Source organism: Vanellus vanellus (assembly GCF_965231255.1).
Source record: "Vanellus vanellus genome assembly, chromosome: 17".
NCBI lineage: Eukaryota > Metazoa > Chordata > Aves > Charadriiformes > Charadriidae > Vanellus > Vanellus vanellus.
In genome coordinates this window covers 2,725,991-2,752,896 of record NC_138922.1, presented here as the reverse complement: position 1 = coordinate 2,752,896, position 26,906 = coordinate 2,725,991, and the positions used below count along the sequence as shown (strand labels likewise).

Below are 26,906 nucleotides of genomic sequence, written 5' to 3'. Positions count from 1 at the left end.
CCAGACATTCAAAATTGCCTCTAACATAGAGGGCCACCCCACCACCTTGCCTATCCTTTTTGAAGAGTTGGTAGCCATCAATTACAGCACTCCACCTGTGTATGTCCTCCCACCACGTTTCTGTGATGGCAACTATATCATAGTTTCCTTGCTGTACAATGGCCTCCAGCTCCTCCTGTTTATTTCCCATGCTGCGTGCATTAGTATAGATGCACTTCAGCTGGGCTAATCGTCCTGCCACTTTCTTGGGTGGACAAGCCCTAATTCGCACCTGATCATACTCAGACACTACTGTAGCTAACAAATTATCACTACCCCTCATGTCTTTGCTGTCACACAATTCACCATCCCCCACCATCACTGGGACAGGCTGCAAGACCTTGCTAACACTTTTACCCAGAAGCACTGGTACGCTTCTCCCAGGCACCACTTTTGTAATTCCTCAAAGGCACTGAGAAAACGGTGGAGGTCAACCAGCGAGACCCGCTGCGGGGAGACGCCAATGCCATTTTACGCTGACATACCTCTGGCCTCCCACAAAATTGCCCTGGAGCTCAGGAGCTACACGGGACACGTCACAGGAGCCCACCTGCCCCACTTTGGCCCGTGGGGGACACGCTGAACAGGAGTCACCGCACCTAAGTTTCAACATCGCATCCTAGATAATTTCATTGACAGTCGGTAGGAAGAAATGGGTCTCTCCAGAGGCCGTTATCTGCGCTACCTCCGATGCTTTCCTTCAGCATTAGGCAAACGGTGCAAGGGAAGGTGCATTTCTCCCGTGTCCCATAAGAGGTGCGCAGACCCACACCCAGACTCGACGTCTAACTGCCCGAGGGCAGATGAAGCCAGACTCCCTTCAAACCCCCTTAGTCCTTCAGCAAGACCAGACCTACTGAAAATCACAGACTCCCAGACTCCAAGAATCACAGACTCCCAGACTGGTGAGGGTTGGAAGGGCCCTCTGGAGCTCCCCCAGTCCCCCCCCCTGCCAGAGCAGGGGCACCTTACAGCAGTTGCACAGGACGGCGTCCAGGCGGGTTTGGAATGGCTCCAGAGTAAGAGGCTCCCCCACCTCTCTGGGCAGCCTGTGCCAGTGCTCTGCCGCCCTCACAGGAAAGAAGTTCCTCCTCAGGTTTCGATGGAACTTCTTAGGTTCCAGTTTGTGCCCGTTCCCTCTTCTCCTGTCACTGGGCACCACTGAACAAAGACTGTTCCCATCCCCCCGGCACCCTCCCTTTGAGTATTTATAAGCACTGATAAGATCCCCCCTCACTCTTCTCTTCTCCAGACTGAAAAGACCCCATTCCCTCAGCTTTTCCTCGTAAGAAAGATGCTCCAATCCCCTCATCACCTTTGTAGCCCTTTGCTGGACCCTCCCCAGCAGATCCCTGTTCCCCAAGCAGCCCATGGAGGCTAAGCCTGCCCATGCGGGCGTCTCAGGGGCCAGGGCTGTGCTGCAGGAGTTAAAGCAGGAGCTGAAGGAGCTGGATGTGGCACGTTCCCTGTGCTGGCTGGGGCCGTGGAGCCACCACGGTCCCTGGGCTCCGTGGCTGCATCCATGCCTTGTCAGAGCCAATTCTTCTCCCCTTCCTGCAGCAGCAGCACAAGCTGAGGGCGATAGCTCAGGGGGCAGGAGCAGGCAGAGGCACAGGCAGCACGCCCCGTCTGCAGAACAGACACCAGAGCACAGGTGGGCTACAGCTCCTCCAGCGCTATGAGAAGCTGCAGGAGGTGGTGAACTCCTTCCACCAGTCATGGCAGGTGGTGGGCAAGGTGGTGAGGCAGCTGCCGAGGAGGAGCCATGTGGTGGCATGGGGGGGGCTTGGTAGGGGTCTGCTGGGACCCCCCTGGCTGGTTGTGCTGTAACGTAGGGGAGCCCCTCACTGTCCCCCAAATCATAGAATCATAGAACCTTTGACTGGTTTGGGTTGGAAGGGTCCTACAAGATGATGGAGTTCCAATACCCCTGTTATGGTCAGGGATACCTCCCACCAGACCAGGTTACTCAAGGCCCGTCCAACCTGGTCTTGAACACCTCCAGGGACTGGGCAGCCACGACTTCTCTGGGCAACCTGGGCCAGTGTCTCACCACCCTCAGGGTGAACAATTTCTTCCTAATATTTAATCTAAATTTCCCCTCTTCCAGTTTGAAGCCATTCCCCCTCATCGTATCACTACACGCCCTTGTTAAAAGTCCCTCCCCAGCTCTCCTGTAGGCCCTTGAGTAGTGGAAGGCCGCAAGAAGGTCTCTCCACGAAGACCTTATTCTCTTCTCCAGGCTGAACACCCTCAACTCTCTCAGCCTTTCCTCATAGGAGAGGTGCTCCAGCCCTCGGAGCATCTTCGTGGCCCTCCTCAGTGAAATACCCGAGTGAAACACCCCAAAGGCATCGAGGGGCCTTCGTCTGGGAAAGTGATACTGCAAAAGTGATGGCAGTCAGGTGAAGTCCTCGGGGACTGGAAAAAGGGCAACATTGCACCTATTTGTAAAAAGGGTGGAAAGGAGAGCCCTGGGAACTACCGACCCATCAGCCTCCCCTCTGCGCCTGGGCAGATCCCGGAACTGACCCTCCTCGAAGCCATGCTAAGGCAATGGAGGGCAGGGAGGGCATTCCAGACAGCCGGCACCAATGGGGAAAAAATTCCTGGAAGACCATATAACGTACAAAGCGATAAATTTAATTTCTACTAAGGGTTTTATCAGAAAGGGGAAGTCTAATCACGGGGATTCAAACTACCTAAACAAAACTAAGAATCACTCCACAACACAGAACACCTAAGAGGGACCCAGGAGCCGCGCAGTGCTGGGGAAGGTCTTGCGCATCCCCATGCATTTCTCCTGGTCTATGAAAAGAGAGTTGGCTTTGACAGCCAGGTCGTGCTGCAGGAGAGCCTTAGCACGAACCAGAGTTTGCAGCGCATCCTCGGTGTGGTTCAGGCGCTGCTGAAGGCTCTGGAGGGTCTCGTCGATGATGTGGACCTCGTTGACAAGGCTGGAAAAGAGCAAGAAGCCCTGGTTAACGGTCCCGTGCCGGGGGTGGTTTCTAGCCCGGCATTGCAGATGGGCCCCTTGGGCACAGGCTTTCCCCCTTCAGAGTGCTCAGACTCACGCAGACCCCCTGTTTCTGGCAGGAGCCGAGCACACCCGGCTGCTGGGAAGCAGGCGGGAGAGAAGAAGAGTTTTCCCCAAGTGGGAAAAATCCAGCCCCTCACGGGGGGCCATCAGGCGGTACCCGGCCGTGGGGGCAGAGCTCTCCCAGCACCCAAAGGCTGGGATACCTGCTGGGTGCTTGGGAGTCTATCAGTGCACTTGTGGAAGGACTCATTAGGAAACAAACACCCCCGCATTAATTTGGTCACCCAGTGATGCTCCCGGGTGCGACCACCCGGGACTCCTCAAGGACCCCGCCGGCCCCGCGCTCCCGCCGTACCGCAGCTGGGCAGTGTCCCGGCACAGCTCCACGTTTGGCCTCCGCGTGCGCGCATCCAGCCGCGTCTGAGCCACTTTTAACGGAGGCCCGTGGTCCTTGATGGCCTTTTGGATGGTTTCAATATTCCTCTCAAGGTGGAATATTTCTCGCAGGGTCTGGTATAAAAAAGAATCGCATACAGAAATGAAAAAATATGTTCTCAAGCGACAACGTCATTTCCCTTTTCTCCCCTCCACCAGCAGGCTGTCAGCTGGGATGCACTGTCCCTGGGATGAAATCACAGTGCCAACTCATCCTGCTGCAAGAAGAAAGTCCCCAGCGCACTGAGTCTTTGAGTTTCAAAGAGAAAATGATACTAGAAGCAGCTTCTGGTGGTGCCCGTTCCTCTGCTTGGGCCAGGGCTGCGTGGAGGGTCCCGCTTCAGAGGTGTCACTGGGAAGTGACAGTGCCCCAGCGAAAGGGAGGGCTTCCGGCTACCTTGGCCAGGTGGGTCTGGATCCTGCCCTTGGCATCAGCTGTCTCAGCGATGCGGTTCGTAAAGGCAATGTTGGTGCTGTTGAATTGCCTCCACATCTCATTGGCCGTCACCACCAGCAAGCTTTGGATGTCATGGCGCAGCTTGGCGGAGGCGGCCCGCACGCTCTGGGAGCGGAGGATGTTGTCGTTGGTGAACTTGGCCCATGACGCTGGCACTGAGATCCTGGGGAGGTAAGGAGAGGGAGGCCCCCGGTAAGCCCGTGCTGCTGAAGCTGGACAGGGGCGGGCACGCAGGGAACAGTGTGGATTAAATGTAGCTTCAATCTAGGCTTTTAAATTGACTCTATGTCATTGTTTAATGCCAGCCGGTAGCTAGGACCATGCAGCCCCTGCCCCAGAAGGGCGGGGAGAAGAGGGAGCAAAAGAGGGGAAAGGGAGAAACTCCTGGGTGCAGATAAAGCCAGTTTACTAGAGCGATAGGAGCAAAGGAAGATGCACTCACGTGGCATCGACGCGCTCCACCCCTCGGTAGTAGTGGATGCCCTGGGAGGAGTTCCTCAGGTGGTGGCACGTGTCGTCGATGCGGTGGGCCACCTGCTTGTTGGCCAGGTCCTTCTCCAGATGGTGCTGGGCCGCCCTGTTGGAGCTGCAAGATGCAAACAAGAGCTGTGGGTGGGGATGTAGGGGCGCAGCGGCTTCCTCCCCGTTCCACGTCCCCGCAGATCTCGCCCCCCGAGGTAGCTCTGTCCCCCCATGAGCATCAGTGCCCGCATCCCATGGAGCCAGCGGGGGCTTTACACCTGCGGGCTGTGGGGAGAGCTCGGGGTCTGCTGGGGGTTCACATCACAACTGCAAAGGCACCTCAGCCCTGGGGCAGGAGAGAAGGAGCTCCTCCTTACCCGAGCTGGGCTTTTGCCTTCTCCAGGTGCTGCTGCATCCTCTCTTGGCATGACCGGATGACATCCACTTCCTGGGCAAAGGCAAAACATGGCCCCGTCAGTCTCCAGAAACACTCGTCCTGCTCACACTCATCCCCAAACCAGCACCTGCCCTTTTGGCTCCCAAAATGTTTTCCTCCCCAGGACCAATCCCATCCATACGGGACAAGAGGAGATGGACTTGACTCTGCTGTAAATCCCCACTCTGAATTTCTAAGAAGCCTTCAGCTGCGCTGGAGGAAGGCATGTGCTGCTCTCAGCTCACTTGACTTCAGCACAAACCCATTGCGTCTGTGAAGCCCCAGCTACTGCAGGCAGGGGATTAGTGCTCCACATCCAGTCCATTTTCAGCCCTCCTGTCTGCAGGAGCCCACTCTTTCCTTATCCCAACTAACGGAGCTGGGAAAAGCGGGCAAGCTCTCAGGCGCACACCGCCTTCTCCAGATCTGTGTGTGCGTATGTGTGTGACACAGATGTAGAGCTATACCATAGGTATGTGCCATAGACACAGAGAGGTGCCGCTCTGGCAGGGCTGGGAAAGGCAGGACGCTCTCACCAACCCCTTGAAGAGGGACAGAGCACCCCGATACGCTACACAAACACACCGCTGGGTCTGCAGCTCCTCTCCCTGGCCCGGCAGGTTTGGGGGCTTTGGAGAGTTTGGCACCTCACCGGCACTAAGGAAGGGGCTGCAAAGCCTCTTTCGGGCAGTTGAGGTACAGAGAGCACCTGCAACACCTGCTCTATGTTGCCAAACTTACAGTGAAGAGCTGTTCCTCCACGTCATCACGGACCAGGTCGATGCCCATCCTCTTCTCCTGCTGGCGCAAGAACTCCTCAGCAACCTGTTGGGGACATGCCATCAGTGCTGGCTGCAGGGGCAGGGTTCTCTCGAGGGACGCTCCCCATCACAAGTAACGGAAGAAGAAAAGACATTCTAGGTGTGCACAGAGATGGCAGCAGGGGAAAAAAAACTGCCCGGGGCAGCTGTTTTAGCTGAGAACGAGCAGCCGAGCTGCCACATCAGCATCGCATCGACATGAGGGAGCACACGCGTCCCTGGTGCAACCACAGCCGAAATCAGGGACCTGTGTCAGCCTTGATGCTGACCTCGCCAGAGCCGCGCAGTGACACATGGGGCTTTTGTCTCCCAAACGGGGATTTTGCATGGAGCACCTCTGAAAATAGGTGGTTAAGAAACGCTGCTCTGATGGGCTCAGCACGTGCTGGTAGGGGATGCAGCAGATGACAAGGGGTTGGTTTATTACTAACTTAACTCACGGGCCCTTCATAAAACCTTTCTAGACGTTACGGAGCTGCAGGGAAACTTAATTAGAGGTTTGAACAGCTGCAGATGTTTCAGCAGCGGCTGCAGCTTGCAGCCCACTGGATGGGGTGCTTACCTGGAGAGGGGCCTCCGTCTCCGCCAAGGCTCTCTCCAGCCTGTTCTTCACATCGCTGAGCGCGTTGGTCTCCCCAATCATCTTGTCTAGCTCATGGAAGAGCTCAGACTTCCAAAACTCGATATCATTAGCCCGTACACTCAGGTCTTTGGTGCTTTCCTGTTGCGTGTTCTTCGTCTTCTGTTAGTTATCCTGAACCATGAGGGAGTTATCAACTCTCAGGAGCTTCACATTTTGTCGGGCTGTCTCTGACTCCTTATAGTTGGTGTGGTTGGACCTGTACCAGTCTTCGGGGGTGTAGCGGTGGAATACGGTTGTCCTGCTGGAAATAGATGGAAGCCTCTTGCTGTCGGGGATGCCCTGGGCAATCTGGGAAAAGGCAGCCAAAGTTGGTTTGAGGGCAGCTGTTCTGTAGTAGCTGTTGGGCATCCAGGGGCGGCTGAAGCTCTGAGATGACGGGCGCTCAGGAAATCCATTCTTGTAGCTGGAAGCCACGGGGCTGATGGGAGGGAGAAAGTTGGAGGGGATGGATCTTGCATGGGCAAACTTTGCTGTTAAGGGAGAGCTGACAGGCTGCATTCTGCAACACCGCTCTTCGGTCCGTGTCCTGCACAGAGGAGGAGAGAGAAGACAAACCCACTCAGTAAGCTCCTTGCCTTACCCCTTACAGCCACACATGCAACTTCTAACACCACCAGCGATGCACACAGCACCCACGCATCCCCAGTCGAGGCCTAAAGCTCTTGAGAGCAAATCCCCTCTGACACCATCCCAAGCATTTGTGTAGGGAAAAGGATTTGACTCTGCTGTCAGCATCGAGCGTCAGGTCCCGAAATGCAGAGACAAACAAACCCCTCTCTCGTCACTTGCATCGAATGCTCGAGTGAGGAGTCTGCGGGTGAGCTGACTATAGCCACATTTGAACCACCCCGCCCATACCCCCCTATCAGCCTCAGCAGAACAGCCGTCTCTTGCCTTGTAAAGGAAGAAGAAAGTCTGTGGCTCACCTGATGTCAAATCACTGCGCTTCAGAAGAAGATCTCTCAGAAAAGCTTTTCGGAGTCCTTTGCAAACACCAGCCTTGGAGCAGTCCTAGGAGGAAGGGCCACACGTGAAGATTTGTCTCCCAAGAACTGCTTACGGCACTGTGGGTGCTATTGCTCTATTACTGCCCTTCAGCTCCTGACAGGCACACACTTAAGGAAGGGAGGAAAATCCCTCGGGAATGGACCGGGCTTACTTTTCCCTGCATTTCCAGCCGAAACAAACACCCCTGCATCCCCCTCGGTAAAGCCACCCCAGGGTGACACTTTCTGCCAGCCCTCAACAGGACGCATGATGGGATCCCCCGATCCCCGGCTCCGGGTCCATCTGGAGGACAGAGGAGCTGTTGGGGGCAGTAGGAGAAATCCCTGCTTTTTCAGTCCTCCCCTCCCAGGTAAGGTACGTACCCTGTCCCTGCAGAGGCTTGGGGGTGCCGGGGGGGCTGCTGCTCGCTGCTGTGCCGTACGATCAGGTCGAAGCTCTGCCAGACACTGGAGCATCCCCAGTGCGCTCTGTGTCACGGAACCAGGGCAGTGTTGCCACTGGCACAAGGTGCTGAGTCACCGGGTTCCGTCCTGCCTACTCCCTGCAGCCACTGTGGCAACCTGATGTAGCCATTGGGCAAGCCAGGGCTCTCCATGGGCAACGCGGGGCCACCCCTGGGCAACTCAGCGCATGCTGTGTGCTACCTCATGCCTTTGCTGGGCAACTTGAGCCTGTCCATGGACAATCCCCGGTGCCGCCAATGGGCAACGCAGTACAGCCCTTGGGCAACCAAGTGCCAGCCATAGGCAAAGCAGAGCTCCTGATGGGCAAACCACTGCCCTCATCCAATACTCAGGCCATTCCGTCCGTCTTCCCACAGCCTTTTTCAGTTGCCTCTCATTTTCCCCGTTATTGCAGATGAGGGCTGAGACGGTACCAAAATGGTTTACAGCTTCTCGTGAGTGCAGTGACACCCTGTCCCACCGCTCCTGCTTTCTGCGCACAGGCACGCGGAGCTGGCCTCCATGAGAAAGCCGTGCCTCTGCTGCCAGAGGTCTGACACAAGAGATAACTCACACTGGTTTGTGTACGCAAAGGTTCGCACACTTTGGTTTCACTCTAAACACACGTCTCGCTCCAGCCGGGTGAAGAACCAACTCCATCCAACAGAAGTAAAAAGCTGCTTGCCCATAGCTAAACCCGAGACAATCATGCCAGTTAAAGCAAGCCGACCTCTGCCCCTCGCAGGACGCGCGCACACCCTGGTACCAGCCCTGCTCTCTGCTCCTTGCAGCGCTCCCAGCCTCCTTCTATGCCCGCTCTCTCTGCCTGCCCGCAGCTAATTTGGCTCAGGTGAATCGCTGCACGACGAGGGGCAGCAGGCATTGTCGTAGGCAACCGCACCGTTTCTGAAGGATTTGCTAAATGCAGCAGTACGAATCAGATAATATTGTGAAAGGCCCACGGGTGCTCTGCAAAGCACGCAGACCAGGACTTTCTGGGGAAGCTCCCATGAGCACCACCATGCACAGGGATGCCAAGGGACACCAAAATGCATGAAGCTTTGGTCCCACCGTAACATCTGGAATGGCTTTTCAAGCGATGTACCTAAAAGCTACACATGCTTAGCATTGGCACGGGCAAAACAGTCAAATTCACGAGCTAAGTGACCTTCACGCAAAAAGTTATCAACTGCACCCAGTAAGTGGTCCCCAAATCCCTCCTGCTCTGGGTACCACACCGAATTAAGTAGACTACTCACATCATCTCCATTTAGTCAAGCAATTAAACTGGGGTCCTTAATTGTGACTGCATCTCCAGCAGCAGCAAAGTCACTAAAATGACTAAACTACCGCTCCCAGTTCTGGTGGGGCATATCCAGTTTTGATAGATATGTTTGTTCCGAAGCCTCGACTGTCGTAGCTCAGAATCAGAAAAAACACCACGAAAAACAGGGTGAAAACAGGAGGCTGATGTTATGCGGGGGTGCCCATTCTCGGCACGGCACCCCAGGTTTGCCGAGGTGACTGAACTGGAATTTCCAGGGATCCATTCAGATACCAAAGCACAAAATCTCAGCCAAAAGCTGTCAGTCTTTCTGTCGCAGCTCTACATTCTCATTGTCTATTAATATAGCACTACGCTGGATCATAAGCTGCCCTTCTCAAAATACCCAGATCCAGATCTTTTACAGCATGCCTGTAACCATCGGTGTCCCCTAGGGGTCAAATCTTGGTCCGGTTTTGTTTCATATATTCATTAATGACCTAGATGAGGGGACAGAGTGTATCCTCAGCAAGTTTGCTGATGATACCAAGGTGGGTGGGGTGGCTGACACCCCAGAGGACCGTGCTGCCATCCCGCGTGACCTAGACAGGCTGGAGAGCTGGGCAGAGAAGAACCTAATGAGGTTCAACAAAAGCAAGTGCAAGGTCCTGCACCAAGGTCCACCTGCGGAAGAAGAATGTAAAGCACCAGTATAGGTTAGGGGCGGACCTGCTCGGAAGTAGCTCTGAGGAGAAGGATCTGGGGGTCCCGGTAGACAGTAAACTATCCATGACTCAGCAATGTGCCCTTGTTGCCAATATGGCCAATGGTATTTCTGTCACAGCTCTACATCCTCACTGTCTATTAATATAGCACTACGCTGGACCATAAGCTGCCCTTCTCAAAATACCCAGATCCAGATCTTTTATAGCATCCGTCGTGGGTCTACACGTACCCATAACATTGTCCAGTCGTAGTTTTATGCCTCTTTTGACTATTCCTCTCTCCTGTAAACACTGTACCTGCCCGAAAGGGATCAATTGTCTATCCAATAGCAGAATAACGCTCAAAAGTCACATTAATTGATGGAGGATGAATACAAAGTTAAACTCTGTGTGGCACAGCCTCTGCTGTCACGCCGAAGGACAAGGATGTTCTCAGGCAGCGCACGCTCCCAACTGCCCCAGGGCACTCTAAGGATCCAAACAGGCTTCAAGATTTTATGTCCCTACGAAACCAAGGCTGGCGCCGAGGGACGAGCTGCACGAGTTACACGCAGTGCTGCAGCAGGCTCCATCTGGCCGGGAAACACAGCAGACTTCCCAGGGTTTTCCTGGGTTTCCCACGTTCCAGTGAAAATGATGAGTGGATCATAAAAGGTGGATAGCCAAGGACTCTCGGGGTGAGGCCTGGGCTGCTGTGATCTCTGCACATGGCCAGTGGAAAAAGATGGTCATGGCCATCTCTGAGACACCCACCACCACGGCAGAGGCTGGGACCGGCAGGAGGAGGGCTGGAGGGTTGGACACTGACCATGGAGGAGAGGGAGAGGAGGCTGAGCAGGTTGGTGAGGAGAAAGAGCCAGCTTTGGACCTGGGCAGCCCCTGGAGATATCTGGGGCTCTCCCTTCCTCTGCCAACAGCCCCTCAAAACCTTGTGTCCTTTTCCCATGGTAGGAGAAGCTCAAGTGTTTATGCTGCAGGAGGTGGTGGACCCCTTAATATCATGGCAGGGGTGGGCAAGGTGGTGAGGCAGCTGTCGAGGAAGAGCCATGTAGCGTGGTGGTGGCATGGGGGGGGCTTGGTAGGGGTCTGCTGGGACCCACCTGACTGGTCGTGCTGTAACGTGGGGGAGCCCCTCGCTGACCCCCAAATCATAGAATCATAGAATTATTTAGCTTGGAAGGGACCTTCAAGATGATGGAGTTCCAACCCCTCTGCCATGCGCAGGGACACCTCCCACGAGACCAGGTTGCCCCAAGCCCCCTCCAACCTGGCCTTCAACACCTCCAGCGATGGGGCAGACACAGCTTCTCTGGGCAACCTGGGCCTGGGCCTCAACACCCGCACAGGAAAGAACTTTTTCCTGATATTTAATCTAAATCTCCCCTCTTCCAGTTTGAAGCCATTCCCCCTCATCCTATCACTACACGCCCTTGTTAAAAGTCCCTCCCCAGCTCTCCTGTAGGCCCTTGAGGTACTGGAAGGCCGCAAGAAGGTCTCATCGGAGCCTTCTCTTCTCCAGGCTGAACACCCTCAACTCTCTCAGCCTTTCCTCATAGGAGAGGTGCTCCAGCCCTCGGAGCATCTTCGTGGCCCTCCTCAGTGAAATACCCCACTGAAACACCCCAAAGGCATCGAGGGGCCTTCGTCTGGGAAGGTGATACTGCAAAAGTGATGGCTGTCAGGTGAAGTCCTCGGGGACTGGGAAAAGGGCAACTCTGCACCTGTTTGTATAAAGGGTGGAAAGGAGAGCCCTGGCAACTACCGACCCGGCAGCCTCCCCTCTGCGCCTGGGCAGATCTCAGAACTGACCCTCCTCAAAGCCATGCTAAGGCAATGGAGGGCAGGGAGGGGATTCCAGACAGCCGGCACGGCTTCACCCTCTGCTCTTCCACGTCAGAGAGACTCAAAAGGAGGAAGGCGCGACAGTTTTTCTCCTCAATTCACAGACTGAAAGGGTAGGAATGAACCCCCATGAGTGGATTTACTCTTCATTGAAGATATTCCCGTTACTTTCTGGCACGCTGTGAAAGAGCAGCGGAAGCAAAATAAAACAAAGGAAAAAAAAATCCTGGTAGACCCTCTAACACACAAAGTGATAACTTACTTAATTTCTACTAAGGGCTTCATCAGAAAGGGGAAGTCTAATCACGGGGTTTCAAACTACCTAAGCAAAACTAGGAATCACACCGCAACACCTAAGAGGGACGCAGCAGCCGCGCAGTGCTGGGGAAGGTCTTGCGCATCCCCATGCGTTTCTCCTGGTCAATGAATAGAGAGTTGGCTTTGATGGCCAGGTCGTGCTGCAGGAGAGCCTTGGCACTAACCAGAGTTTGCAGCGCGCCCTCGATGTGGTTCAGGCGCTGCTGAAGGCTCTGGAGGGTCTCGTTGATGTTGTGGACCTCATTGACAAGGCTGGAAAAGAGCAAGAAGCCCTGGTTAACGGTCCTGTGCTGGGGGTGGTTTCTAGGCCGGCATTGCAGATGGGCCCCTTGGGCACAGGCTTTCCCCCTTCAGCGTGCTCAGACTCACGCAAACCACCGCCCCGTTTCTGGCAGGAGCTGACCACACCCGGCCGCCGGGAAGCAGGTGAGAGAGAAGAAGAGGTTTCCCCTAGTGGGAAAAATCCAGCCCCTCATGGGGTGGCATCAGGCAGTACCCGGCCGCGGGGGCAGAGCTCTCCCAGCACCCAAAGGCTGGGATACCTGCTGGGTGCTTGGGAGTCTATCAGTGCACTCGTTGAAGAACTCATTAGGAAACAAACAGCCCCGTATTAATTTTGCCACCCAGTGATACTCCTGGGTGCGACCACCCGGGACTCCTCAAGGACCCCGCCGGCCCCGCACTCCTGCCGTACCGCAGCTGGGCAGTGTCCCGGCACAGCTCCACGTTTGGCCTCCACATGCACGCATCCAGCCGCGTCTGAGCCACTTTTAACGGAGGCCCGTGGTCCTTGATGGCCTTTTGGATGGTTTCAATATTCCGCTCAAGCTGGAATAATCCTTGCAGGGTCTGGCGTAAAAAAGAAACGCATGCATAAATGAAAAAAGATATTCTCAAGCGACAACGTCATTTCCCTTTTCTCCCATCCACCAGCAGGCTGTCAGCTGGGATGCACTGTCCCTGGGATGAAATCACAGTGCCAACTCATCCTGCTGCAAGAAGAAAGGCCCCAGCACTCTGAGTTTCAAAGAGAAAATGATACTAGAAGTAGCTTCTGGTGGTGCCCGTTCCTCTGCTTGGGCCAGGGCTGCGTGGAGGGTCCCGCTTCAGAGGTGTCACTGGGAAGTGACAGTGCCCCAGCGAAAGGGAGGGCTTCCGGCTACCTTGGCCAGGTGGGTCTGGATCCTGCCCTTGGCATCAGCTGTCTCAGAGATGCGGTTCGTAAAGGCAATGTTGGTGTTTTTCAATTGCCGCCACATCTCGTTGGCCGTCACCACCAGCAGGCTTTGGATGTCATCGCCCAGCTTGGTGGAGGCAGCCCGCATGCTCTGAAAGCCGAGGATGCTGCTATTGGTGAACTTGGCCCATGACGCTGGCACCGAGATCCTGGGGAGGTAAGGAGAGGCCCCCACTAAGCCCGTGCTGCTGAAGCTGGACGTGGGCAGGCACGCACCCTGCCAGGGAGCAGCGGGGATTAAATGTAGCTTCAATCTAGGCTTTTAAATTGACTCTATGTCATGGCTTAAGGCCAGCCGGCAGCTAGGACCATGCGGCGTCTTGATCAGAAGTGTGGCAGAAGAGGGAGAAAAGAAGAGGAAAGGGAAAAACTCCTGGGTGCAGATAAAGCCCGTTTACTAGAGCGATAGGAGCAAAGGAAGATGCACTCACCTGGCATCGATGCGCTCCACCCCTCGGTAGTAGTGGATGCCCTGGGAGTAGTTCCTCAGCTGGTGGCACTTGTCGTCGATGTGGTGGGCCACCTGTTTGTTGGCCAGGTCCTTCTCCAGATGGTGCTGGGCCGCCCTGTTGGAGCTGCAAGATGCAAACAAGAGCTGTGGGGGGGGATGTAGGGGCACAGCGGCTTCCTCCCCGTTCCACGTCCCCGCAGATCTCGCCCCCCCCAGGTAACTCTGTCCCCCCATGAGCATCACTGCCCGCGTCCCACGGAGCCTGTGGGGGCTTTACACCTGCGGGCTGTGGGGAGAGCTCGGGGTCTGCTGGGGGTTCACATCACAACTGCAAAGGCACCTCAGTCGCCGCGCGGAGCTGCTCCGCAGCCGGCCCGGCCCCGCCGCAGCGGCCGGTCTGGGCGCCCAGCGGGGCTTTTTCCTCAGGCGGGGAGCCGCCGGGGCCGCGGAGAGAGCCGCCGGGAGCCGGCAGCTCTGGCGGGAGGCGCTGAGGAGGCCGGGGGGGGGCCGGCAGCCGCGACCGCCCGGTGCCTGCAGCGGCCCCGGGAGGGCGGGCGAGCGAGCAGCGGCGCTGCCACGGGCGGGAAGCGGCGCGCGGTGGGGAGGGGCGGGGTGCAGAGGGCGGGAAGCGGCGCGCGGCAGATGGGGCGGGGCTCGCGGGGGGGGGGCGTGGTCCCCCGCCCAGCCCGGCCGAGCTCGGTCAGCGCACCGTCCCCCTCCTCCGCGGGACGCCATGTTCTCCGCGTGCTGCAGCGGGGAGAGCCGTTGGCGAGAGGTGCAGCCACCCCGGGCTGGGGCTGCAGAGACCGGCAGAGCCCGCCGTCCCTGCGAGGGGTGGGCGTCGTGGGCAGGGCGGGGTGCTCAGCGCGGTGGCAGAGCTGCGAGGGGAAGGAGGAAGGCTTAGGCGGAGGGAGGCTGTGGGACTGTGCTCTGCCCTCCCTGAGACAGGAACGGCCGCCAGAAACCCCCCCGATAAGGGGATTTTGTGTCATGCCCCTGCCAGTCTGAAGGCAGCAGCGTAAAGCGGAGGAGCAAAGGGAGACAAGTCCACGCTCAGGGCGGCAGGCAGAGCCCCTCCGTGCCCACCTCGCCTTCCCGGGTGCTGCCATACAGCAGGGATGGGGCTGTGGATGTGGAAGGCCACTCAGTGGATGGTGTGGACGATGGTCTGTGTAGAGCAGAGCTGCTGGTATGGTCGGGACGGCGTACCACCTGTATGACAACCAGCTCCACGAGGAAGAAAAATGGGTTATAGTTGTAGTCGACTGCCTACTGAGGGGAACAGAGAGTCCAATATGGCGTTATTTTGATAATGTGGTGTACACGGCATCAGGCTTGTTGGTGTCAGGTGCGTGAGAAACGCTTGCTCGGGGTTAGAATGTAGAAAGCCTTTGAAGCAAAGATAGAAAAAACTAGTTAAAACAAAAAGGGGGAGACAGCTGAGTCGGGTGTGTCTCAAATAGAGGCCCACCCAGTTACAAAACTTCAGGTATTTACACCTTCCCCTCAATCACCCAAGTTCCTGTCCCTTTTCCCTTTGGTTTGGTACTTTAGGGCGCGCATTCTTTCACGATCGGTTTGCCTAGCACAGGCTCGATTCGCATTCTTCTTTTAAGGAGTTGTTCTAAGCTACTCAACCTTGCTCGTGTCATCATTCTCTATACAAAGTGGCTGAAACCCAGAAAATGGCTGAAGCAAAAAATCCCTAAGTTACTCTCCCACAGGTGGGGTTCACCTTTTTCCAAGGGAGAAGAGGGTCTTTGCTCAGGAGCTAGTGGGGCTCCCCAACAGGGCTGTAAACAGGGTGTGAAGGGAGAGGGGGACAATATCAGGCTTGCCCGTGACAAGCTGTGAGATGGCACGGCAAGGTTAGAGGGACGGGGTGCCAGCGAGGGCCTGCAGTCTGTTGCTCTGAGAGGCGCTGGCGACACTGCAGCACACTTGGAGTCTTGGAGAGATGAGCCAGGGGCTCCTGAGGTCATGGGAGCCAAGAGCCATTGCCGAGCCAACACCATTGCCCAAAGGCATCAAGGGGTGTTCCTCTGGGAAGGTGACATGGCCGACAGCCCAGCTGACGTGCCTCTATACCAATGCCCACAGCATGGGCAAGAAACAGGAGGAACTGGAAGGCACCCTGCCGCTACGACCTGGTTGCCATTACTGAAACCTGAGGGGACAAATCCCATGGCTGGCGTGCGGCTGTGGATGGCTACAGGCTGTTCAGGAGGGATAGGCATTCCCTCTCCTGCCACGCTGCAGGGATGTTAGGGGAGGGCTGACATAGGGACGCCCCACCCAGCAGCGCCTCTGTGCTGCAGCTTCCTTCTGCCTGGATTTGTACACGTTAGATATGTTTAGATATGAGGATATAAGGAGACAAAATGGGGGGAGAACAGACCGGCTAGAGGGCCTTGCCCCTCCCCCCCCCCCGGATGGATCGGGCAGGCGGGCAGGGAATGCTTTTTTTAAAAATTGATTTATTATTATTTAATTAATAAAAGTCCTTCAAGCTGTTTTTATTGGGTTTTTTTCTGCTTTTTTGGGGGGCTATGAACCTGCACTCTGGGTCCTCCCCATGTTGCCATCAGCAAATCATGGTGGGTGCGATACAGCCCCTGGGTGGGAGCGGGGGACAGTGGCGGGACATTTTGGGGCAGGGCCCGGTATTTTGCACCGTGAGATGGTTTCCAAATCCTGCCTGGAGCTGCTGCTCCTGAACCGCCGGCGCAGCCCGTTGGTCTGGGAAGCAGCTCTGGTCCAGCAGGTGTGGAGCAGCAAATGGCACTGGTGGAGAGCCAAAGGCCTGGCTGCCATGGCCTGGGGAGTGGGGGGGGTTTGCTGCTCCCCTGGCTGGGCTGCTCCAAGCCTGCAGGTGCAGAGGGGAGCGAAGCACTAAGGGGTCTGGGGAGGGGCCGGGTGGCTGTGGCCATGGGACCTGGGAGGTCTGCGCGGGGTGGGCAGCCTTGGGCTCCGTGGGTGTCCTTGAGTTTGGCCCTGTGAGGTGGTGGTTTGGCGACAGGGAGTGGGGACACGGCGGAGGGTTCTGGGGTCTGTCCGCACCGCTGCATGACTGCCCGTGAAGCTGCTCCCTGTAGCGTATGAGGTTGGGTCTGCAACCAGAATCGTTTATTACCAACCAAACTCAACTTTCATAGTTTCTCTGGTTTCTCAGTACTTTTTCACTGGGATAATCAGCGTTAGCATCTTCCCCCATCAACATCCTTTTGCGAAATAGCTGCCAGACAAGCGGATTCTTCTCGAATCAGCAGAGTTCTCACAAGCTGTCTATGCGTTGTCTTCTGTTAACATTTCTGCTTGTTTTGTTCTTCCTTCTGGTCTTTGATGTTTCACAATGTGTTTAACGTCTTGTTAACCCACAGCTCTCCTTCGCTTCCTGTTCTCAGGGGACACTGGGGCCACTCTGCTCCTGCTGAGGACGTCCAGTTGGATGTGGACACCCAGTGGGGGCCGAGCTCAGTGGTGGGGCTGGAGGGACCAGGGACACACCCTGTGCCCTGGACCAGCAAGGGGACTTTGGGGACACAGCCTGGCTCCCGGGGGATGCCAGCAGGGACACAGAGGGCACCAGAAACCCCTGGGAAATGGGCAGACGCTCCCTCAGATGGGAGGACTTGTGATGCCCTGACTGCCACCACTGCCATTCCCGTTCTGGCAGCACCCAGCTCATCCTGCAGATGGGGTAAAAGGACGGAGAGGGTTTCCCACCCCATGGGGCTCTAAAGGAGCCTGGGGAGGTGGGAGCATCCCGGTTTGGGGGGTGACGGACACCCCCCGAGTGGCCCTGTGTAGGCTAATCCTGCCCGTGCCCCCGTCTCGCTGCCCAAAAGCCCCAGCCAGTGGAGCGCAAGGGTAGACGTGTTCACTGGCCATCTCTACCAGGCACGGGGGCACCGGTGGGACAGTGTGAGACCGGTCCAGCAGTGGAGAGCCGGGCAGGGACAGCTGCTGTTAAAAAGGGATTTAGTGTTATTTAATCATTCCGTCTCCTGCTGCGCTGCAGGGATGTTAGGAGAGGGCTGACATAGGGACCCCCCACCCAGCAGCGCTTCTGTGCTGCAGCTTCCTTCTGCCTGGATTTATACACATTCTATATATTTAGATATGATAGTGATTCTATGATTCTATGAAAACAAACTGGGGGTAGAAAAGACCAGCTGGAGGGCCCTGGGGCTGGTGCCCTCCCAGCAGTGTGTCCTTCCTCTAAATTAACAATAAAACCTCGACAATGATCCCAGTGCATTTCTGGGGAACTCCTGCTCCCAACGGCCCTTCCCAGACCCCCCAATCCTTCCCCCCTCTGCCAACCCGGCCTTGTCTCGTACGCCCAAAAAAGTAATTCAGGTGCTTCCTTGCTGGGACTGGTCTCCTCCGGGACAGTCTCAGCCAGAGCAGGTGGTGTGACCGTCCCTCTCCCCACATGGTGCAGCCACCCAGGACAGGGACAGACCCTGTGCGGAGGTGCCTCTGACCGAGCACGGGCTGCGCCTGCTGTGGTTTGGGTATGGAAGTGGCAAAGGCCGCCGGGCCCCTGCACGCCTCCATCCCTGTGGATAACTTCATCCCAAGGACAGGCCGGGACTGGGGCGGGGCCCGTCATCTCTGCGGATACGGGGTGCTGCCCGGCAATGGGTGACCTCATTGTCCTTAGCACCCGTCCTGACACCGGGGTGGTCACTCTGCTGCCAGGAGGAGCAGGAGGAGGACGAGGAGGAGGAGGACGAGCACGAGGACAAGGAGACGAGGAGGAGGAAGGCTGCCGACTGCCTATTCCTCCCACACATCCCGGTCCCCCCCTCGGCAGAAAGGCTCCTGTCCCCCCAGGAGGGGGAAAGCTGCTGACTGCCCATCCCTCCCCTCCATCCCGCTCCCCCGCAGGCAGAAAGGCTCCCGTCCCCCTCAGGTCCCACTGTCCTTTCAGCAGGGCAGCAGCGATGGCCCAGCTCAGCCTTTCCCAGCTGCTGGATGTCGCCATTGAGCCCGGCGAGGTCGGAGCCATCAACTTCACGGCACTGCGCTGCCTGCTGCAGGTCGTGCTTGGGCACCTGGGCCTGCAGGACCTCCCTGTCCAGGAGTGGGGGCACAGCCCGACCCCCCTCCTGGAGACGGACCAGCCTGCCAAGGCACGCCCTGTCGTGGAGAAGGAGGGGGACAGGGCCCGGGGCCCGGGGCAGCAGCCCCAGGAGCCGGAGCAGCGGCTGCCCAGGAAGGACCCACTGCAGGACCCCACCAGTGGCCCCCAGCTCTCCTCTGAGGCTGCCAGCGTGAGGCACATGAAGAAAAAAATTCAAGCCAATGAGAGCAGCATCTTCAAGGTAAAGGCTTTTGCCGGTCCCCTGGGTCCTCCCGCAAAAGACACCCCTCCTCCAGGGTCCATGTCACTGTTGGCCTGCCCTTAGACCAAGGTCTGGCTCAAGCCCGAGCTCATGGTGGCACGTGGGGCTTCAGTGCAGGAAAGGGATGGAGTTTTGGGGAGGAAGAGCTGGGGCTGAAATGCTGCTCCACTTGCTCAGGGTCCTCTCCACATTGCCATCAGTGAATCATGGTGGGTCCGCTACAGCCCCCCGTGTCCTTGGCTCCTCTGGCTGTAGGCTCAGCACCCCTGGAGGTCCGGCCCCACCATCTTCTCCATCCCTCCCTTCTCCACTGCTGACCTACAGCCGGTACCACATCTGCTCCTGGGGCAGCTGAGAGGCTCCATCTGCACCTCATGGGCCTCATCTCCCACTGCAAATCCCCTCAGCTCGCCCAGCGGCTAAAGCCAGCCCTGGGGGGGACGGGAGTGGGGCCTCATCCTGCACAGCGCTGAGCCACTGGCAGACCTGCTTTGCCAGAGCATCCGCCGTAGGGAGAAATAAGCTCGGGTTCAAGGAAAGATCACAGCAGGGGTAAAGGTCCTGCACCCCAGGGACCTTCCCCTGGGGCTCACCCCACCACCCCCCTCTCCCAGGCCATGGCTCGCTCCCAGGAGCTCCTCCAGGAGATCAGCGCGATGAAGGCGGCGCAGTCCCGCATGGCGGAGGAGATCCGGGTGATACAGGAGGCACTTGGCTTGGTGAGCTTCTGCCGGTGCCCCCAGGAGGGAGCTTGGCCCTCGCCCCCTCCCTGCCTCTCTCCCCATTGCCACCCCAGCCCCTGCCCCGTGGCCATCAGCCAGCGCTGTCACCTGGCGGGAAGGGCACCAGGAGGGAAGAGTGGGAAGGGTGTCCCACTGGGGGGAGCGGGGGAGCTCAGCGCACCCCCCTGGAGCCCCCCACTCTCTACTGGCCAGCACTGCCCCGGGGAGGGCAGAAACGGGCACCACTGCCTGCAGGTCATGCTGGGGTAGAGGGAATTGCAGGCATCCACCAAAGGGATGCTGAGGCACTGGGGAACTAAACAGGCTTATAAAAAGAAACGTGGGAGCTGGGAAAGAGGGGAGAGAAAGCCCAGCCCCGCGTCCCTGCCTTGTGCCAAGCTATTTTGCAGATGCTCCTTATAGATCCCATGCCCACATCCACACTGGTGCCCCTCTCCTTGCCCCTCTTCAGAGGAAATTCCAGGATGCTGCCAGCCAGCTTCTGGGTCCTCAGGACCAGACAGTGTTGGACCGTGATGTGGTACGGCCACGAGGTCCTGCACCAGGACAGGAGGTAGTGCAGCATGGTGGGCTGGGGGGTGCTGGGGGATGGATTGCCTGGTGGGCAGCAAAGCAGGAGGGGGGGATGAGGGGGAGGAGGAGGAGGAGGAGGAGGAGGAGGAGGAGGAGGAGGAGGAGGAGGAGGAGAAAGAGGAAGAGGAGTCTGAGGTCTGTTGGTGGTAAGTGCTGGGGCATCCCGTCTGCGGGAGCGGGACCAAGAGGGACCGCAGCACCCAGCGCCTCCAGCCACCGCACGCCTCGCGGCCTCTGCGGCGCTTTGCTCAGCACTTCTCTTCCCTGCGCATCCTGCCAGGAGACAGGACCTGGCACAGGCAGTGCCAGGGCAGCTCCTCAGCTGGCCTGATAGACAGACAGACCTCCTCCACTGCCTATGGCAGTGACATCCCACAGCAGCCCCTGCGGGGGACAAGTGAGCTCCTGAGACCAGGGCATCCCAGGGACCCCCGTGCTGGGACGACAGCGGGACCCATGCCCTGACTGTGCCACCACTGCCGTTCCCAGATCAGGCAGCCGGAGGATGCCCTTGGAAAGCCGGGGGTGACTGGAGGTGACTGCAAAGCACGTGTCAGCAACCAGATCAGCCTGCAGCTGGGGTAAAAGGACGGAGAGGGTTTCCTACCCCGTGGGGCTACAAGGGATTCAGAGGGGTGGGAGCATCCTGGTTTGGGGGGCGAGGGACACCCCCTGAGCAGCCCCGTGGAGGCTAATCCTGCCCGTGCCCCCGTCTCACTGGCCAGATACACGCTGCAAAAAGTCAAGCAGGAGCTGATAGAGATGAAGGACCTGGGACTAGAGGAGGTAGAGCGGGAGCTGAAGGAGCTCGGAGAGTACCAGGAGAGGACCAAGGCCACACTGAAGAAGGTGGTGATGCAGACAGCCGAACAAATGAAGGCACAGGTGAAGTCTGCAGGGAGTGCTCCCACTGCCCGCCGGCTCAGTGCAGTGGTTCTGGTGGGGTTCCTGGCCACGTCCCCTGGGCTGGCTGGGGCCATGGAGCCACCACAGCCCCTGGGCTCCTTGGCTGCATCCATGCCACGTCAGAGCCGATTCTTCTCCCCTTCCTGCAGCAGCACAAGCTGAGGCCGATAGAGAGCGCGGGGCAGGAGCAGGCAGAGGCGCAGGCAGCACGCCCCGTCTGCAGCACAGACACTAGAGCACAGGTGGGCTACGGCTCCTCCAGCGCTATGAGAAGCTGCAGGAGGTGGTAGACTTCATGTCATGGCAGGTGGTGGGCAAGGTGTTGAGGCAGCTGGCAAGGAGGAGCCATGTAGTGTGGTGGTGGCATGGGGGAGGGGGTGTGGTAGGGGGCAGGGTTCCCACTGCCTTTCCTGGAGGTTTTGGAGGGAACTGGGGAGGTTGGGGGGTCTCAGCTGGCTGGGAGGCAGCTCTGACCCTGCCATGGCATCCTGGGGTGCTTTCTGCATGTGAAGGCTCTGTTGCAGTCCCCGGAGAGGCTGGAGAAGGACAAAGCGGAGAAGGAGGACCCAGTGCTGGGAATTGATGTGGTAAGCCCTTGAGGGCCCTGGCACAGGCCAAGGGGGTTCCAGGCAGGGTGACAAACACCCGTTGTCCCTTGGGTGCTCGGTGGCAGAACTTGCCAGGGGGAAGGAGGATTTCCAGACCAGCTGCGGGACCCTCCCCAGGTCCCTCTCTTTCTCCCCGGGTCCCTTTGGCTGCTGGGACCAACCCCACGGTGCTGATGGGGCAAGGGCGGCCATGTAGCCACTTGTCCTTCTCCTCCTGTCAGGAGGTGGCCCTGCCCATGGTCCCTCCACCCTTTCCCCACCACTCTCCTGCCTTTCCCTCTGGCTAGAAAGCAGACACCACCGCCCTTGCCAGCAAAATCAATCACACCGAGTTTGATGCAAGCATGAAGCAGCTGAATGAGATAGTTGAGGAGATGCTGAGCCAGGTGAAGGACCAGGAGCAGGTGGAGCAGCAGTTCAATGAAGAGCTGCTGTCCAAGGTGAGGAGTGGCTCATCCCCACCACGCAAATCTCGCACCTCTGTGGCTCATCAGCCTAAGGCAGAATCCCTCTGAGGGTCCTCCCTGAGGCTGAGGGTGTGCACCATCCACAGCTGGACCGCCTGGAGCTGGGGGCGTTCCGGCAGCAGCTGGAGGAGCACAGCAAGAGAATAGTGGAGCAGCTCCAGGAGAAGACACCGCAGCCAGAGGCTGATGATGTGGCTTTGATTAAGGAGTGAGTGTGATGGGGACAGCGCTGGCCCTGGTCCCTCTGGCTGTCTTGGTCGGTGCCTGCGTGGTATCAGGCAGGCGGTGCTATGGGGTACAAGCCCGTGGGTTTTGGGGTGCTGCCCCGAGCCAGGGTAGGTCGTTTGTACCCCATAAACCATCTGCGGCTCCTGCTCTCCCCAGGCACACTGTGGCCACCCCATCGATGCCAAAATTACCCCCCCACCTCAACTGCCACCCAACTTCTGTCCTCAAGCCAGAGGAAAACTGGCAGCACAGCCACAGGCAGGGGACACGGGGACCCATCCCGTGCCCCAGCTCTGTGAGGTTTTACACCCCACACACACTGCCCCGTCTGGCCCAGGGCTCTGTCTCAAAGGTGCTGAAGCCACACGTGCCGAGTTGTGTCTGGTCTCAGCCTGACCTGGGCCTTGGGGGGTCACGTGGCTCCTCTGAAACACCTTGCCAAAATTAAGCCCTGCAGCTGGGACAGCCCAGCTCCTGCCTCCTGCTGTCCTTGGGTGGGCTGCAGGGACCTGCCCTGGCCATGGCCATCTCACCGGGGCTGTGGGGAAAGAGCAGATCCCGCATGGTTGGACGGGTGGGGTGTCTCCCGCAGCAGTCGGAGGGGAGCCGGGAGGGACAGACCCCACCGGGGAGCAGCCCCTGGCCCCCTCGCGGGCGTAGCGGGGTGAAGCACAGGGTGCCACAGTGCTGGGCACTGAGCATCCCCCTTCCCCATCCCACAGAGAGACGGCGGCTGAGGGTGGGTACCCCACCGTGCCACGGAGCTGCGGGGAACAGCGCACTGTCACTACCCCGCTGCGGCGCCTGCAGTGTCTCCGGCCTCCCCTGCTCCTCCCACCCCTCACGCTCCCCAACAAGGTAGGGGTGACAAAGGTCGGGATACGGTGGGGGTGACTGGGGCTGGGAGGGTGATGCTGAGCGTCTGGGGGTCCGTGCCTCAGTCTCCCCAGGGAGAGCTGGGTGTGGGTGCGTTGCTTGGGGATGCTGAATTCGGCCCGTGGTTCAGCCAGACGCTCTCTCCTTCCCAGGGCAACATGACAGGTCTGTTGGGCAAGGACGGCTGCATCCGCAGGGGCTGGCTGGACCAGCAGCTGCTTGCTGAGCGGGGGCCCCGCGGGACGGATCCAGCACCTGGGCAGCCCAACAGGGACAACAATTCTTGAATTCATTGTTATTTAATTATTGAATTCATTGTTTCTATGTAAGAAATAAAAAAAAAAGTCAACCTGGGTTGTTTTGGTCTTTTTTCTTTTTTTGGGGGGGGCCTTTTTTTTTAAGCAATGTTGATTTGAAATCTAAAAAGTTCCCCAGCTTCCCCCTTTCTCAGGGATGGGCCAGGAGCAGCAGTCAGTGGGACTGAGGGGGCGGCATCACCTTCATAATTCACAGCCCCCAGATCCACTTTGCCCCCCCAGATCCTATCGGGAAATACAGCAGGCACCAAGCTAGTGGGCGCCTGTCCCCCCCTGTGAAGAGGTTCTGCTCTGGCCTTCCGTGGGATGGTGATGGAGCTTTCTGCCATTAAGAGCCATGATGGAGGTTTCACCTACCACAAAGAAACCCCCGGTGCGGTGATCCAGAGTCTGGGAAACACTGGCTCTATCCCTGGTGTTAGACTGGGGTGGTCGTCTTGGTCCCTGGTGCCCCTGAGTGCCTCCCAGGTGTGGTGTTCTGGGTGCCAGGGAACCCTGGCTGTGTCCCCGGATTGGTGGTCTGCGTGCCCGGTGGCCCTGGCTGTGTCCCCAGTGTTGTGGTCTGCATACTTGGTAGCCCTGACTTTGTCCCCAGAGTGGTGCTATGGGTGCTCAGGGACACTAGCTGTGTGCCCAAAGTTGTGATCAGTGTGCACGGGGACCATGGCTGTTTCCCCAGGGTGGTGGTCTTCCTGCCTGGTGGCCCCGGCTGTGTCCTCAGAGTCGTGGCCTGGGTGCCCGGTGGCCCTGGCTGTGTTCACAGGTGGTGGTCTGCATACCAGGGGACCCTTGCTGTGTCACCAGTGTGGTGGTCTGGGTGCTCGGAGACCCTTGCTGTGTCCCCAGTTTGGTGATCTGGGTTTCTGGTGGCCCTGGCTGTGTCCTCAGGGTGGTGGTCTAGATGCCCGGTGGCCCCGGCTGTGTCCTCAGGGTGGTGGTCTGGGTTCTCGGGGATACTGGCTTTCTCCCCAGTGTGGTGGTCTCCGTGCCCAGTAGCCCTGGCTCTGTCCCCAGGTGGTAGTTTTGGTGCCTGGTTGCCCAGGCTGTGTCCCCAGGGTGGTGGTCTTCATGCCCAGTGGCCCTGGCTCTGTCCCAAGGGTGTCGGTCTGCATTCAGGGGACCCTTGCTGTGTTCCCAGATTGGTGATATGGGTTCCTGGTGGACCTAGCTGTGTTCCCACGGTGGTGGTCTGGGGGCTCGGCAACCTTGATGTGTCCCCATGTTGGTGGTCTGCGTGCCCAGTGTCCCTGGCATCTCGCCTCCCCCGGCAGGGCCCGCTCCCCTCGCGGCCCCCCTGAGGCGCCCCGTGGCTCGGCCCAGCCCGGCCCGCAGGGGTCGCTAGGCCGTGGTGGCAGCTTTCCCTTCAGAGTTGGCGGGGGGGGCTCTGCCCATCCTTCTGCCCGCCTTAGTGCCTCAGAGCTCGTCCTCTGGAAATCGAGACGTTTAGTCGGGGAGTTGTAGGTCCTCTTAATTCCATCCTGATCGATTCGTAGCTGCTGGCACCAATGTCTTCCCCAGCAGGGTGGCCAGCAGGGCGAGGGGGGTATTCTGCCCCTCTGCTGTGCTCTGGGGAGACCCCGCTGCAGTGCTGCCTCCAGCTCGGGGGGTCCCAACAGCAGAAGGACACGGAGCTGTTGGAGCAGGTTCAGAGGAGGCCCCGGAGATGCTGCGAGGGCTGGAGCCCCTCTGCTGTGAGGACAGGCTGGGAGAGTTGGGGGGGGTTCAGCCTGGAGAAGAGAAGGCTCCCAAAACACCTTAGAGCCCCTTCCAGTCCCTCAAGGGGGCTGATAAGAAAGGTGGAGACAAGCCTTTTAGCAGGGCCTGTTGTGGTAAAACAAGGTGGGATGGTTTTAAACTGAAAGAGGGAAGATTTAGACTAGACAGAAGGAAGAAACGTTTTATGCTGAGTGGTGAGACACTGGCCCAGGTTGCCCAGAGAGGTGGGAGACGAGCCATCCCTGGAAACATTCCAGGCCAGGTTGGACGGGGCTCTGAGCAACCTGGTCTATATGAAAATGTCCCTGCTCGTGGCAGGAGGTTGGACTAGATGGCCCTTAAAGGTCTATTCCAACCCAAACCAGTCTATGATTCTGTGATTCTATGATTTAGCCAAATGGAGCTCTGTGGCTTTTAAATTCGTTGCCAGAACTGCAGGAGTTAAAGCAGGAGCTGAAGGAGCTGGATGTGGCACGTCCCCTGGGCTGGCTGGGGCCGTGGAGCTGCCACGGTCCCTGGGCTCCGTGGCTGCATCCATGCCATGTCAGAGCCAATTCTTCTCCCCTTCCTGCAGCAGCAGCACAAGCTGAGGCCAATAGAGAGCGCGGGGCAGGAGCAGGCAGAGGCGCAGGCAGCATGCCCCGTCTGCAGCACGGACACCAGAGCACAGGTGGGCTACAGCTCCTCCAGCGCTATGAGAAGCTGCAAGAGGTGGTGGACTCTTTCCACCAGTCATGGCAGGTGGTGGGCAAGGTGGTGAGGCAGCTGCCGAGGAGGAGCCATGTAGCGTGGTGGTGGCATGGGGGGCGCTTGGTAGGGGTCTGCTGGGACCCACCTGACTGGTCGTGCTGCAACATGGCGGAGCCCCTCGCCGTCCCCCAAATCATAGAATCATAGAACCATAGAATGGTTTGGATTGGAAGGGACCTTCAAGATGATGGAGTTCCAACCCCCCTGCCATGCGCAGGGACACCTCCCACCCAACCAGGTTACTCAAGCCCCCGTCCAACCTTGCCTTCAACCCCTCCAGGGATGGGGCAGACACAGCTTCTCTGGGCAGCCTGGGCCTGGGCCTCAACACCCTTAAAGTGAACAATTTCTTCCTAATATTTAATCTAAATTTCCCCTCTTCCAGTTTGAAGCCTTTCCCCCTCATCCTATCACTACACGCCCTTGTAAAAAGTCCCTCCAGCAGCAGCACAAGCTGAGGCCAATAGAGAGCGCGGGGCAGGAGCAGGCAGAGGCGCAGGCAGCATGCCCCGTCTGCAGCACGGACACCAGAGCACAGGTGGGCTACAGCTCCTCCAGCGCTGTAGGATGAGAAGCTGCAGGATGTGGTGAACTCCTTCCACCTGTCATGGCTGGGCAAGGTGGTGAGGCAGCTGCTGAGGAGGAGACATGTAGAGAGAACAGTGCGGGGGGCTTGGTGAGGGTCTGCTGGGACCCCCCTGGCTGGTTGTGCTTTGCTGTAACGTGGGGGAGCCTCTGGCTGTCCCT

The 26,906-nt window shown here is 58.2% G+C and overlaps 1 protein-coding gene across 1 annotated transcript in view; it reads right to left on the bottom strand.

Annotated features, from left to right (window-relative positions):
* LOC309679058 (tektin-3-like) overlaps positions 1-13,608 on the bottom strand; it is a gene marked incomplete at both ends in the record, with an annotated part of 65,913 nt that extends 52,305 nt beyond the window's left edge. The window contains 4 exons of the mRNA XM_082492289.1: positions 6,451-6,621; positions 11,784-11,794; positions 13,123-13,305; positions 13,602-13,608. Coding sequence (XP_082348415.1) covers positions 6,451-6,621; positions 11,784-11,794; positions 13,123-13,305; positions 13,602-13,608 — 372 coding nt within the window. The remainder of the gene's footprint in view (positions 1-6,450; positions 6,622-11,783; positions 11,795-13,122; positions 13,306-13,601) is intronic.
* Between the last annotated feature and the right edge of the window lie 13,298 nt (positions 13,609-26,906).